This window comes from Gavialis gangeticus, unplaced genomic scaffold (assembly GCF_001723915.1).
Source record: "Gavialis gangeticus isolate Ggan-Ray unplaced genomic scaffold, GavGan_comp1, whole genome shotgun sequence".
NCBI classification, from domain to species: Eukaryota; Metazoa; Chordata; order Crocodylia; family Gavialidae; genus Gavialis; species Gavialis gangeticus.
The window spans coordinates 125,764,285-125,779,525 of record NW_017728992.1 but is presented as its reverse complement, the minus strand read 5'-3'; the positions used below and the strand labels follow the sequence as shown (position 1 = coordinate 125,779,525).

Here is a 15,241-nt window from a genome sequence, read left to right as displayed (position 1 = left end):
TTCACTAGTCTGCATGCAGATCCAGGGGCACATGGCCCCTATGGCCTCCTGGTGTGTGTGCAGCAGCAGGAGCTGCCTCCCCATCATACCTGTGGATGAGCGGCTCGTGGCTCCATCCTGCACCCCACCCCAGCTATGCAGCTCCTGCCCCTGCCCCAGCCCCACTCCCTCCCTCACCACAGGGGCCTCAATCTTCCCCTGCTCCACACCCCTTCCCTCCCCCCTTCCCCCACAACAGACTTACCAGCTGGATGCTGGTCTCCAAGCTGCCTGGCTCCATATCGGCAATCAGAACCGTATCAGCTGATATGGCTCATTAAAAATTGGCCATCAGTAATGGCCCAAAAAATCTCTATCAGTGCACCCGTAAAAGATCGGTATGACAGAGGATTTATGTCCGTGTCCATGTGTGTACATTTATTTCCTATTCACCCAGAAGTTATCACTTATCTAGATCGAAGCTTTCTGAATAAAAAACAATTTGTCTATAAAGCTGAGAAATGGGCCATCAGACTTGAAGGTGGTCAAAAGTGTAGTTGGCCAAGAATGTGTCCAGGGCAAACCTTCCTCTCCCTTTTGGATCCAGATGTTTCAAAATGCAGGGGGAGAAACAAGTAGTTTCAGTGCAGCAGTGTGTCAGAGTGGCACTGGATTTCTCTGTTGCTGAGAAGGGTGGGGGACAATTCATCCCATTTATTTGCTGCAGACACCCATGTTGAGCAGCTCTTGCTCTTGATGGTAAAAACATGGGGTGAAATCTCCCTCCCGCAGCATCTATTTCCACTGCTACTGTAAAGACCTACAATCTGTGTGCCCTGCACTCTGAAACACTGTTGCACTGCTGCTGATTGATGGTGCCAGAAAATGCAGGTAGTGTTGGGTGGCACCTGTGAATTCTGGCAGTGGCCCTTTTAGGCAGTGGCTGGGTCATATGTCCTGCTCCTTGACCCCTCCTTATGTTACTGCAGCCCATACTCAAGGAGGATCATACCTTGACAGAAATAGTCCCAACCTCATCTCTACCCATTCCCTGTTCCTGTCTGTCAAACAATCTCCAAACCTGGCCCAATACACCGTCAGAAGCAAACTCCCTACTGATCAACAAACACCAACACAGAACCTCCCTGCCTTAAGAACAGCTGTAAAACCTGTCAACACATTTCTATGCCCATCACAATCAACACCATCAGACTACATGGCTCTTACACATGTCTATCACACTATAAGGTATACCTCATCCAAAGCAATAAGGATGTTTATACATGTGCTCCAGGAGCAGATAAGCACTTTAATTAGAGCAACTCTGAAAGTGCCCAGAGTGTCACGTAAATCAGCATCCCTGCACTGAAAAATGGTGGCGGGGGCACTTTAACAAAAGCTCGTTGAACAAGCTTTAGTTAAAACACCCCCACTGCCATTTTTCAGCTTAGGAACGCTGATACACATGATGCTGGAGTCTGCTGGAGCATGGTCATTACCACACTCCAGCAGACTCGATTAATCAAGTCTGCTTCAGCACACTGTACTTTTAGCCCATTGGAGCAACCTCTCTGCATGTGTATAGGTGCCCTAAATGTCCTCATGGAAACTATATGGCTGAAACTGAATAACAACTATGTTCCAGAATGAACAACCAACCGCAGAAAAAAGATAAAGGCTAAAGACACCCAATAACGTGTGGAAGAATACTTTTCACAAAGCCATCACTGTTTCTGACCAAACAGTCCTTATACTCAAGGGAAATCTAAGACACTGCAGAAGACAGGACTGGGAACAAAAACTTCTAACTTTATGGACACTAAACACCATGAAGTCTCATAGACAATGGTTTCATGATCCTTATAATTGAACTGGTATTTCTTCTAACCTCCCAGTATTCTTTAGGTGATAAGGATACTTTCCCTTCTGAATGGTCTGGTCTTATATCACAGATGTGTGGTTCAGGGCTGATGCCACCCCTGCACATGAGGATTGGACCCATGGGTAGCCACACATTCCAGTTTACATGGTGCTGGGGGCCAGATCTGTCCCACAGGATGAGGGTTGAGCACCCCTGTTTATATGGCTAAGTTATCTATTCAACTAAACTTCTGTTTGAAGCTACTTCTGATAACTTCTCGTTGCTCCTAGTTTACAGCCCTCCTCCACTCCTTGAAGTGCCTCTTTTTTTATATATATGGAGTTACAGACAAGCTAATTATTTTATCTAGTGTTTAGGCTGTATTTGCTTCTTCCCCAGACCTGAAGATGTATACTTGGTGCCTAAAAGCTCGTCTAAAATCTTTCCTAACTTTATAGTTGGAATAATAAAAGAAATTCCTCCAAAATACCCTTGTGATTTGCATGTTTCCTGGATGATCATAGCTATAACTCTCCAACCCTGTTACATTGACTAATGTGCTACAGGAAGCCTGTAGCAGAGTAGGTTGCTAAAACTTTCTGGCCAATGTCCTAACCTTTAGATCATCCTGTTCCTCTTGTTCTATATCTGCTTCTACAACTAATTCTTTGTTCAAGAATGGTTATGCTTTTCTATAAATCATAATTTTTCATGAATCCATGGTAATATAATCATATTTACACATCCTCAATTTTCTTGTTTAATAAAGACTCAGTGTTGGCTAGATTGAAGACTCCAAATCTCTTATTGCTTTGTGCTCTTTGGTTTTATAGTACTATATAATATTTGGAACAGCTAGTCCACCCCATTCAATGAGTCTGTAGCTGCACTTACTTTTTCTTTTTTATTTCACATAAATACTAGCAACATTTTCTCTGTTCCTGTCAGAGTGTTATCTGGGATATTTATAGGCAGATTTTGAAATAATAAAGTGATTATTTGCTCTTTTTTAAATAGCATGGTTTCCACAAACTCATGAAAGCTGATGATAATAAGTATAAGACACAAACAATGCATTTTAGTAAGATTTAGTAAGGGAGGTTAGTAAAGGAGAATTCTAGACTAGTACTCAAGTTTTAATCTATTACTTCAAAATGATTATTCTCTTAGTCTTGACAAAAAAGTCCAGTACAGAAACAAGCACGTTTGTCCATATTTGTAAACGTCTACACTGATTTTTACTGTTGAAGCCTCTTTTCAAAATTTATCTGAGATTTATATCTAGTGCCTCTCATTGTGCTGTATAAGCACTGCACTTTGGCTGCTGTACAATAATAAGGACCTTTGGAAATGTAAAGAAAAGTATCTTGATTTCACTACAAATGCATAAAGACAAATTATCTGAGATAACTGAATCTTAACATGGAAAGTCTGCTTGAGAAACAAACTATAGTTAGTAAAATATACTGCTTTTAGTTCTGTTGACTATAAACACATACTCAAACTTTAGCCTTTGGCCACAGAACCTGGAACATTTATGAATTAATAAATAAAAATTATTTATGGAGTATAAAGAGCTACAATAAACTAAAATTTCACTGGATAGATAACATGATTTCTACTTGCATCAAACAACAAAACACTGTAAGCAAGCCTGCCATTGGTGTGTAATGAAGAGACCAGCAACAACTGACTGCAGGTACATGTACCTTCCAAAAAGAATGTGCACTGAGCTGATGTTGAATTTGGTATCATAGTACCACTAGATATATTTTTCATTTTAACTACGTATGCTGGGGCCCAAACCTAGGAAATACTGAATGAGAATTTAATTTCCCATTGAACTCTCATAATAAAACACTGAGCAGCTCTCAGGAATGACTTGTTGGTATGGCCCCAACTGTGCTTTCACAGATGTCAAGAAAACTCACTCTGACTTTTGTGCAGTTGAATCATGGCCTAATTGAAGAAGCACATTCACTTGACCATAAACCTTTAGCTGCTGAATATAGATTATATGGTACAGCATTTTTAGAAGGTGATTACATTTTTCAATGTCATGCTGTATTTCCTGGTGGGAGATAACTGCTTTTTATATTTCTTTACATTTATCAGTAAAATAACTGATGTGTGCAGCATGGCATTAAGAATCCCTGTATGGACTCAACAGCAACAACATTATAAACAAAAGTAAGGAGTGATGTAAATTATAAAGATAATCTACAGAGAAGTGTTTGCATATGTGCCCTATCAGTAATTAAAAGGTAATAGCATGTCCTTTCTAATCAGCCCATGTACCTACCTAAATCATTTGATGCTACCGTTCTGTGAAGTTTGTTGAAATGAAGCTCCCAGATCTGAAAATCCACTTCAAGATGCAGTCATATCAAAACATCGCCACTACCATCATCACCCTCATTATAAATTACCCTCTTGACCTCTTAAGCAAGGTCTCTGGTTATACATTTAAAACTCTGTTAGCTTTCCTGTTGTTACAGGGCATGTCTACATGAGATGCTAAAAGTGCACTAGACTCATGCTGCGCATTAGTGCATCATGGGTGAAAACCATGCTAATACACAAATGCACAGTAGTATTAGTCTACTGTGCATTAGGAACACTTAAAAGGTATGTGCTGGTGCTACTGCGTAATAGTGCCAGTTACTGTGCATTGATTTAGTATCTGGTAATAGAGGTACTAAATGAAATACGCATTAACTACAGCACATTAATGAATGTGTAGATGCTCCCACAGTGTACTGTAAACTTCTGCTTAGTTTTCTGCCCATTGTCATTAGAGCTCTCTCAGAACTTGTGCTGTTCAGGTTTCTCCTTCTTATTAAAAATCCATGTTTCAGGATATTTTCACATGTTTTCATTTTTCTAGTTTATTTTGTTATTCTCTGCCCTTGCTTTCTCTTGGGCTTCTCTGTATTATATATCCCCACATTATCATCATCCTTGAATTCCATACACTAATACGTTGTTTTCTTCCTGGTTCAGAATCTAAATGAAATGTTAAGCAGACTTGACTTTGAGGTCTGTTGTATCCCTCTATACATCTCCCTTCAACTCAACATATTCCTTCTTATAACAACATTATAATAACTTGGTTATGGTTCTTAGTTCAGATTTCAGTGAAAAATATCAGTGTTTCTGTCTGAGCCATTTTGAACAACAATTTCCAGAATCAGGAGCTGGTGAGACATTATCAAACTTTTTGCTGAGATTCAAAGGAATTTTATCTGGTATATTTCTTTTACTCACTATTTCTCATTCTGGAGGGATATCAACACAATTTTTCTGTTAGGATTTATTCTCCATAAATGTATGTTGTTTATTGCTAATCTCTAGCTGGGTGCATCTACACAAGATGCTTTACTGCACATTAGACTAATCTAATGCACAGTAAAGTGTCACCGTCTACACTTGTGCCTCAGTTACTGAGTATTAAAGTAGCTAATGTGCCATTTGCTAGTACCAATACATACAGGTACTAGAAAAACATCACGTTAACTACTGTGCTGAAGGAGACATGTAGACCCCGACTGGAAACAGTTGCTTCTGGTCAGCCCAGGCAGCAGGGGGCCACAACTGCTGCTTGGCTAAGCTCCAATCTCTGCAGGGCAGAGGGAGCTGTCCAGGCTCCAGGGAAGCTTCTTCCCAGCCATGCAGAGATTGGGGACAGCCCTAGTCTCTGCAGGGCGGGAAGAGCTGTCCTGGCTGCAGGGCAGTTCCTTCTCAGCTGCAGGATGGAGGAGCAGCTGGCGTCAATCACCAGACTGCTGGGAGGGAGATGCCCTGCAGCTTGGATACCAATCTCCCACCCACCCTGTCTAGGCCTGATCCCTGTGCCCTCTGCCAGCCTGAGGATGGCACCTGGGGGAGCCTGGAGCTCCCCCTGGCTGCTTCAGGGGGGCAGAGCATGACAGGAACAGCCCTAGACAGAACTGCTGTCATCAGGAGCAAATTTGCTCCTGACAGACGCACATTCAGATGCATGTCCAGGCACAGTTTAATGTACCTGAATTTTCTGCAGAGGAAATTTCCTGCAGAGGGTGTAGCTCAGGGGTGGGCAATTATTTTGGGTAGAGGGCCACTTACTGAGTTTTGGCAAGCCATTGAGGGCCGCATGATAGGCAGCCAGGGGCAGATAAATATTAATTTTCTAAATTTTTTAGGGACCCCGCAGGCCAGATAGAATGGTTTGGTAGGCTGCATCCAGCCCCTGGGCTGCATTTTTCCCACCCCTGCTGTAGCTGCATCTACTGTGTAGTATTTTTTATCTTGGCATTTATTCCACTTATTTCCTGTTGAGAAAAGTTACACTATACACGTTTTTCTATATAAGAAAATAATTTCCAGGACTACCACTCATTTGAAGAATGGACCACTTTCAGTACCACTATCATTGTATAAAAGAAATAATTGGAGTAGGTGAGAGGTTATAGAACGTTTGTTAGCTAATTTCCATAATATACTTTGGCATGTCATCTAACCAAATGTTCTGTTCCTGTTCAGGGTTTTCTTTGGTAGCTTTCTAACAATACTTATTATATAGAGTCTATCTTAATTCCTTACTTTTCAAATTCCTTAGTTCTATTTTTCCCCATAAATGCAGTTTTAAAACAGGATCAAAACAACCTAGTTTGTTGTAATCCTACTATATGTATTTATCTATTACCCAAGAGTTGAATATCTTCAAGACAATTTTTAAAGGGGCTTTGATTCAAGTTATATTAACATACACAAAACCTGTATATGCACATTCTGGCTCTCATGTTTTTGAGCAGTATGACTTTCAAGAGGCTGAAATAGCTCACAAAAGCTAAGTACATCTTGCATCCAATAATTCTTTACCTGCAATATCTATACAAACATTTGAATAAACAGAGTCATCTGAAAGTGACGGAAAGCCACATTTTGCAAATTCAGTTCTCCATCTCTGAAGCTGGCAATTGCAAGAATATTTTCTCCCTAGCTACTGGAGCTCCAGAGATGGATAGGTGTGTATCAGTACTTACAGCTGTCCTCTTCTTCCATGAAAACACTGATCACGTAACAGGCATACACAAAACCAATCAACTGCACGAAAATAAAAGGAAAAATAATTATTAGAACAATAAAAACAGATGCTTAAGAAATATACGTGCCAAGATTAAATTAAAAAATATATTTGTTTTACTTTCCTAACTTACATGATGGTTTTAACACAGGTGATTACACAATTTGTACACATTACCTCATTAAGGCAGGGCTATATTCTAACTTCATTAACAAGCAATCAGCTCATTAAGATCATGCAGGGTTGCACAACTAACACCAATATGAAGAAACTGGACCTTTGTGTTTAACTTCTTTCTGCCATTTATGGTATATTCTCTTCCCTAAGTGCACACATTCTTTCACTGACAATGAATGCTAACTAGCAAGGTAGATCAGTTGCTGAAGAAGCCCCCACATATTTACTTTACATGTTAAAAGGATGTAGTATTTACTGTATGCAAAGGAAATACGTAATTAAGTAATTAAGAAAGTCACTAAATCATCAGCTTATGTTGCATGAAGTATAGTATTGCATTATTGAAAACAGGCTGTTAAATTCATCAGCTTCAGGAAATACTTTATCAGGGTAAGTCTGCTTCATTGTAAAATAATTGAAACATCCTCATTCCTGAAAGTCCAACCAGAAATGCCACTTATTTAAAAGAAGCTCCTGCAAAAACATCCTCATTGGCTTAATTCTATGTTACTTGTAACACAGAAAGGAAGGATGGGGCTCCGCTTGATTTATTTCCCGGGAAGATAAAATGTTCTCTTATAACCAAGGAAGGAGTGAATCGGTCAAACAAACATTTTAAACCAGATTGCCCTACAAATCTTTGTTGTTGAGAAAATAAACGGTGTTTATTGATAGTGTTACAGAGTCTTAAATCTATGTCGCGTGGGACCTTGTAGGAATGTTTGGGGTTATGTTTACCTCAGACCTTTTTAAATACCTACAATCTGGTCCATTTTGAAGATCAGCAATAAAATGGGGTTCTTTTCACAAACATTTTTATGAGGATAAGTTACCTCTAACAATGATGATTTAACAGAAGCGACACCATAGGCAGAGAAATCCTCCTAAACTGCCTTTCAGTTTGGTTGTGCCAGAATCTTGCTGAACAGCTCCAGGGTGTTCATTGGCAGACAACGGGCTTCCCATCAGGAGGACACTCGGGAGACTTGAGATGAATTAACTAAAGATGTGAAGTCAGCGCATGTAAGATAAAGAGCATTAACACCCTCTTTGGATGCTCTCATTCGGAAGTAAAGTAGTCCTAATAGCTTAATCCTCTTCCAAGGGATTAATCCTTCAAGGAGATTTAAGCCATAGAGAACTAATGCCACCTTTCCTTCTGAATAAGAGCCATCATCACAGGGTTTAATGCAGCTGCACCATCCCACAAAACACTGCTTTCTGGACAATCACCAGGGTGATGTTTTTGGGTCCTACACATTAGCCTGTTTAGCTCAAAGCCTTCTTTTGCCTAACATGCTTGCAGTTCTGGCACTTCCTTTGGCTTCCCTGGCAAACTTGTGTGACAAGCATAAAGTGCACTCACCTTGAAGCAAGTGCTCCACACTGGGCACAGCGTGCCATGCAGCAGAGGAGGTTTGTCCCTTCCCAGGCACCATAGGGAGCAGGAAGTTTGTCCCTCTAAGGATGCCAGACTGAAGGCAAATGGAAATCTGTCCCAGCAGAGACATCTTAGAGGAGGGAAGTCCTTGTAAGAGGCTGGGAAAACAAAGACAGGCCACAGCAAGCCCATGAAAAATCCCAGCCTCCTGATTGGCTGGGAGGGTTCCTTTAAGAGAGAAGGTGTGCATGTGGGGCCAGAGAGGGGAGAGGGAGCCTTGTGGGGTGGATCCACCCTCTAGGGTGGCCAGAGCTCATGAGGGGATGTGTGGCAGGCCTGGGAACATGCAGCTCTGAGCAACCAAGCCAGCGCAGGCGGCGGAAGGCCTGGGCTAACAGGGCTTAGCTCTCCCAAACTGGGCTGGCGACAGCAGCTCCAGCACCACTGCCACTGCAGCACTGTGTCAAGTGCCCCTGCTGTTCACTCCTCTGCTGCTGTGTGCACAGCACCAGCACGTGCCAGCCCTGGACCGGCCCTGCGGGAGGGAGGGGCAGGGACAGGGGCAGGTGGGCACTCTCTGCACTGCTCAGGCCCCCCAGATAATATTTTCTAGTGCTCCTTATGCGAGCTGGGGCTAGAGGATGTGACAGGCTGGTCCCTGCAGGGACTCAGCCACTAGGAACCTGTGTCTCCATGTGGGGTTCAAGGGAAGGCAAAACTGGAGGAAGATAGCCTGGGTTGTCTTAGGCATCTGTGAAAGGCTGGGTTGGCCTGAGGGGAAGGGGGGTATCGGGTGTCACACAGGAAAGTTTTGTGATAGAGGATACCCTTTGGGGGGTGCGCAAAGGGCTGTGGAAAGGGCACCATAAGCAGTGGGGGAAAATATTATTGGGGGGGAGGGCTGAGCCCTGCCTGACCCCCACCCCTCCCTCCTGCAGGGCCGTTGTGGGGGCTGGAATGTGCTGGTGCTGTATATAGTGGTGGAGGAGGAGCTGCATGTTGGGCACTGGGTGCTGGGGGATGGTGGTGCCATGGTACTGCTGCTGTCACTGGCCACAGTGAAAAATTTGGTGGGGAGGTGCTAAGCCCCATTAGCCCCAGCCTTCTGCCACCTATGGGAGAGTCCCAAAAGGGTTGGGAAGTCCAGTGGTTTTTGTGTTGCTTTGTTGTGTTTGCCTTTGAGTTAAGGCTTATATCAGGGTAGGACAGCACTGTGTAAGGGTATCAGGAGCCAGAATCAGCTACCAGATGAGCCAGAGAGCACAGCGTCCTCTACTGGCTGCTGCCTGCAAACCCACCTGAAGACCTGGGTGTGTGCTAAGCCTAACAGACCCCAAGCTGCACTTCTCCTGCTGACCACTGAAAAGTTGCAAAAGGCATTTTATTGTTACCCTGAGCATTGGGGTATTAAGTCATACATGTATTTAAAGTCTCGTGTTATTAATGTATAGTTAAGTATGTTGGGGTCAAATTAGTAAATGTGTAAATATTGGGCTGTTTATTGTTAATTGGTAACCCATTCAGCCTCCACAAGAGAAGGCTGAGGGGGGACCTGGTGACTGTCTATAAACTCACTAGGGGGGACCAGAAGGGTTTGGGGGAGACGCTGTTTCCCCTAGCGCCCGCTGGCATAACAAGGAGTAATGGGCACAAGTTGATGGAGAGGAGGTATAGATTGGACATCCGCAAAAACTACTTCACAGTTAGGGCGGCTAGGAGCTGGAACCAACTTCCAAGGGAAGTGGTGCTGGCCCCTACCCTGGGGGTCTTTAAGAAGAGGCTGGATGCCTACCTGGCTGGACTCATTTGAGTCCCGTTTTTGTTTTGGGGTTTTGTTGTTCTCCCGCCCTGGCGGGGGTCGGGCTAGAAGATCTACTAGGTCCCTTCCGACCCTAAATCTATGAAACTATGAAACTATGAACTTATTAGCTTAGTTATGTATTTTCCTTTTTATGTTATTCATAAATTCAAGTGCCTATAATTTGTGTGCATGTATATATCAGTTTAAATCCTGTCTTGCACGAGAGGAGGGGAACTCAGGATACTCTGCTGCTCAGCTGCTACCACTCCTTCAGTGGACTGGGAAAAAGAGTGAGGCCATTGGCACCCCAGGGATCCAAAATTGGCAGTAGGCCACCCTAGTGTGGCAGACCAGGGTACATTTGCTATGCACAGGATGTACCTGTTATGCCTTCATAGTCATGGACTCCTGTGGCTCTGTTCTCATAGACCCCCAGGATCAGCACTGACCTCCAGACTCCCCAGTAACTTATGTATATTCTCTCCCAGGGCTCAATCCTTTTGCACACCCTGGGTTTGCAATTTGCCTCTTTATGAGCATCTGACAATTGAAGTAAGAGACATACAGATATTTGAAGCGATTTGAAAACCAATTGCTTTTATTTGATTCAGAAAGAAATATACAGTTTTAGAAAAGTTGTTGTTACTTATTATTTGTATTGCCCAGAGTGGGGCACAGTGGCTAAGGTATGTCTTAACCATACTTTCTCAGTACACCACTGGTTGATGATGATAGTACTCAAGAGTCCAGCTCCTGGACAAAACCTGGTTGTGATAAGTGATGTATCAACACAACAAAAAAGATGGTTCCTGTACCAAAGAACTTCAGATCTAGGTAGGGAGCCAGGAGACAACAGGTGGTGGGAGTACAAGGAGATGATACTGATGGTTAGCATGCTGAAGAGTGCTCTCAGAGCACCATTTGCTAGTTTTTGTAGGCAGCAGCACAAAGAAGAATTTTGAAGGAAGACATTTAGTTACCCACATAGATTTTACTACTAGCTCTTCTTGAATGTGAAGAGTACCATGGGAAAAAATATGAAAGTGCTTCTTTAAAAATGTAAGAACTAGATGATAGTTCTGGGCTCATGAGAGGTTAAAGTGAACATCTCAGACTGAATGAAAGATGATATATAGGAGAGGCTGTTACAGATGTTGAAAATAAAAACAGGTAGCTTATTTGATGTGTTTGGGAAGGGGGAGAGATGCATAAAGACAGGTGACACAGTCAAAACAACAGACTAGAAAAGTGATCTTTGCTGCAGTATCATGGATAGATATGGGTTGGTCAAGAGAATATTTGTCAAAGCCTAGGGAAATGATGCTCTAGTAACCAAGATGCAAGATGATCAGAGCCTGGATGAGAGTTTTAGCTAGGTGGTGGAATAAGAAATGCTATATACTGCATTAAAGAAATTATACAGAAAGAATCTGAAAATTGTAGATGAAGAGAGGGCTGAGTCAAAGATGACTCAGCCCTCCGACCCTAGACACTATGAAACTATGACTCCAAGGACATGTGCCTGAGCAGCAGAATGGTGATGCTGTCCACTGTGGTAGAGAAAGGAGAAAAGGGAGGTTGTAAGCAAGTAGATTAGAGCTCTCTGTTAGTCACACCTTCAGGCAGGAAGCAATGTAAAATGGGATAGGGAAAACAGTCCAACATAACACTCAGTGAAATACTACAAACCATCTCCTGGCTCATCACAATCAGCATGGTAACATCTATGACTTGGAGGAGTGGTGAGTGGAGAGTGCTGGCATCAAGGTGTATCTGACAACAACATACTATAGTACCTTGAGCCCAACTCTAGCTGTGCATGGCTAGCAATAGCATGAGCCTGCTGTTAGAGTGCTTATGGCAGTTCCAATTCCAATTCTTCCGACATCGTGAATGGACAACACTTGTCCCATGTATGTGGGAAAAACTGTTCTATTTAACAGCTATCAATGGAACTGTCCTCTATTAATTTGTTTAACACTTTTTTTTAACCCAGTTATGCTATCTGTTTCTACTGTCTCCTGTGGCAACAAATTCCACAAGTTAACTATGCAGTATGTAAAAAGGTGCTTCTTGTTTGTTTTAAACCTGTGCGTAAATAAAAGTTACTACTCCTGTTTGGCTGGATCTAGAATGGATGTAAGGATAGTTCATTTGACATTCTTACTTTCTATTATTGAAAAGTATTTTTCTATTTTCTATTTATAGGCTCACTCTTATGAATATATAATAAACCACAAGACGTAAAAAAAAAAGTTATATGGAAAAATAATGTAAAATGAGAGAGCTTCTTTCCAGATAAGTTAAATGACTTGGCAAGCCTGCATTTTGTTACACTATCATGTCTCATCAATCCCTTTCTTAAATGTAACTCCTAGCATCCTAGTAGGTGCCTGGTGCTTACTCTACTGTTATGCCTTTGCCTAATCTGTGACAGAAAGCAGAAATCTCATTGGGTGTTTTATATACGTTGACACCCAAGATAGAGTAAATCTCTCTCATGGAGAGAAATTTAAATTTCACATTATGTTTAGTTTATATACTATGTTTAAAATATACATAATTTCTTCCCTGGGCACTCTTAGATTCTTTATCAATGTAGTTATACACCAGCAAATCATGTAGTACAAGCACAGACTTTTGGGGGACAGGAGGAAAGATCAGGTCTTTAATCATGATGGAGAGTATCATAACCCTCTACCACCTATGAGCATCTATCTTACTGATTAAATTAGAAAATACACATTACTAAAGAGCAAACTTGCATACAACAAAAGAACCTCTTAGCATTCCACTGTCAGACTCATATTCACCAGTGGACAGTAAAACCCTGCTGATAAATTACATACCAGTAATTACAGTCAGGTAACTGAAATCTACAATACAATTAACAGGGAATGATAAGCTGGGAACATACCATTCTGTAGATTAGACCTATCTTCAGATCTTCAAACAGATGATACTAGGCATGAACTGAATATTATAAATTAAGTAATTAAAATATCTCCTTTTACTTTTCTGCTTTACTGATGGACACATTAATAAAATATTTATTCCTACAAATTACCTTTGCTATCTTGATTAACCCAACTGCTGTTTAATTAATAATGTTATGCTCATGTAAATCCATCCAGCCATCATGTTAATCACCGATTTGCAGTGGATTGATTGCTGTGTGCTTGGCTTTTTAATATCCGAAATGCTGGCTATTGGCCTGGTACCAAGTGATAAAGTGAAGACTATTTTCCCTGATTACAAAAGAAAACCCAGTGCAAATTACCTGAAAGATAATTATTTTTCTCCTCTTACATTTCAATAAAGTTTTACAGTGGTTATTAAAATAGTAAGACCATGAGGGTTAGATTTTTTAAGGTCTTTAAGCACCCAAGAGGTAAATGATAAACATCTAGAACTCAGTCTACAGAAGGATTTAGGTACCTAAGTTCTGCCTAATTGCCTTGGTAGGTGCCTAAGTTTAAAATACATAGCCTCAAAAGTGTGACTCACTTGACTTTGGAGGCATTTAAGTCCCTAGGCAGTTTAGTTCCTGACAGTCAAGTTCCCCAGATACCTAAATGTCTGTTTCTGGGCATGTCCAAAAGCAGTTCAGTTTTAATACAGCTGATGAACAAGATGCCTGTGTCCCACTAGGATTTACAAACTGGTCAAGAGAATATCTGTATCACCAGTTTACCATAATCTCAATAATCAGTTAACGTTAAATACAAAACTTATGCTGATAATCTTGTTTGTCCTTATATATTTAGGAAAAAAGATCATACATAATTTTATAATAAAATGATCTGGAGCATTAGAGAGGAGCCAGTATTGAAGACAGGAGATGCCATGATTGAATTAGAACTTTGTGATGGTAAAAAGAATATTTTTTTCTTTTTGATTTTTCTTATTTTCTCATATGGATCACTACAAGGAATTTTCTCCTAAAACAGACTGCCAAAACCTTTATCTCCTTCCTCTGTAATGGTGGCAGTGGTTAACATTCTGGGATCACAGAATCACAAAAAAATAGGGAAGGAACTTTTGCTGGTCCTGTAGAGTCCAATGCCCATGTTCAAACAATCTCAGACAAAATATCTATGTAAATTTCCTTTAAAATATTTCAGTGATGGAAATTCCATAACCTCTCAAGTAAACTTTAAAACAATGTAACCACCCTTATAATTAGAAAGTTATTCTTATATCGAACCTAAAACTCCCGGTTGCAATTTAAGACCATTAGATGTGTACAGAAGATGCTTTTTTCATCATTTAAAGTGCTTTGTTGCTATAACTTAACAGAAGTGCATGGCTTTACAGCACTTTAAAAATGAGCACAGTGCTTTAAATGATCCCTTGTTAAATTAAGTATTAAATTTGAAGTGCTGTATTTTATAGCACTTCAGCAAACTACAGCACTTTAAATAACTTCTGTATGCTGGTCAAATTTCTGGGAATTCTGCTAGTTTCCCATGGGCTTTATGAACTGCTGTCTGGCCCTGTGAGAGATGCCCATTCCCAGTGAAGAGGGGTTTTCTTCTCCAAAGTAACTAATCCCAATTCTTCCAACCTTTCTTCACATGCTCGTTCCAGTTTTTCTACAACTTTGTCAAAGTTATTCCACATCTTTTTTTTTGCAATAATACATGGTTGATTCATACTCAGTCTGCAATCCAGTATGACCACCAGGTCCTTTCCTGTGGCCAGGGCAGCCATTTTTCATTTTTCTTATCTGAATATATCTCACTGAATCTTCCCTGCCATTGCAAGTGCCTCAATCATTCACAAAACTCAGGCTCTCTCATGTTTCCTCCTTGTTGCACGGTGTAGTCTCCTGAGGTCTGAAATATTTTGGTCTAATTACAGTCTTTGGTCTTAGTATATATATATAGTTTCATAGTTTTATAGTTTCTAGGGTCGGAAGGGACCTGAGCAGATCATCTAGTCCGACCCCCTGCCATGGCAGGAAGAGCACTGGGG

General features: G+C 41.2%; 1 protein-coding gene and 1 long non-coding RNA gene across 3 annotated transcripts in view; both read right to left on the bottom strand.

Annotated features, from left to right (window-relative positions):
* The window catches only part of LOC109304917, a 4,253-nt gene extending 2,604 nt beyond the window's left edge, over nucleotides 1–1,649 (bottom strand). The window contains exon 1 of the long non-coding RNA XR_002099506.1: nucleotides 1,639–1,649. This is a non-coding gene — a long non-coding RNA (uncharacterized LOC109304917). The remainder of the gene's footprint in view (nucleotides 1–1,638) is intronic.
* Nucleotides 1–15,241, bottom strand: part of NKAIN3 (Sodium/potassium transporting ATPase interacting 3) — a 768,196-nt gene that overhangs the window by 33,613 nt on the left and 719,342 nt on the right. For both annotated transcript variants that reach the window (XM_019527722.1, XM_019527721.1), the window contains exon 5: nucleotides 6,865–6,925. In XM_019527722.1, the coding sequence (XP_019383267.1) occupies nucleotides 6,865–6,925 (61 nt within the window). The remainder of the gene's footprint in view (nucleotides 1–6,864; nucleotides 6,926–15,241) is intronic.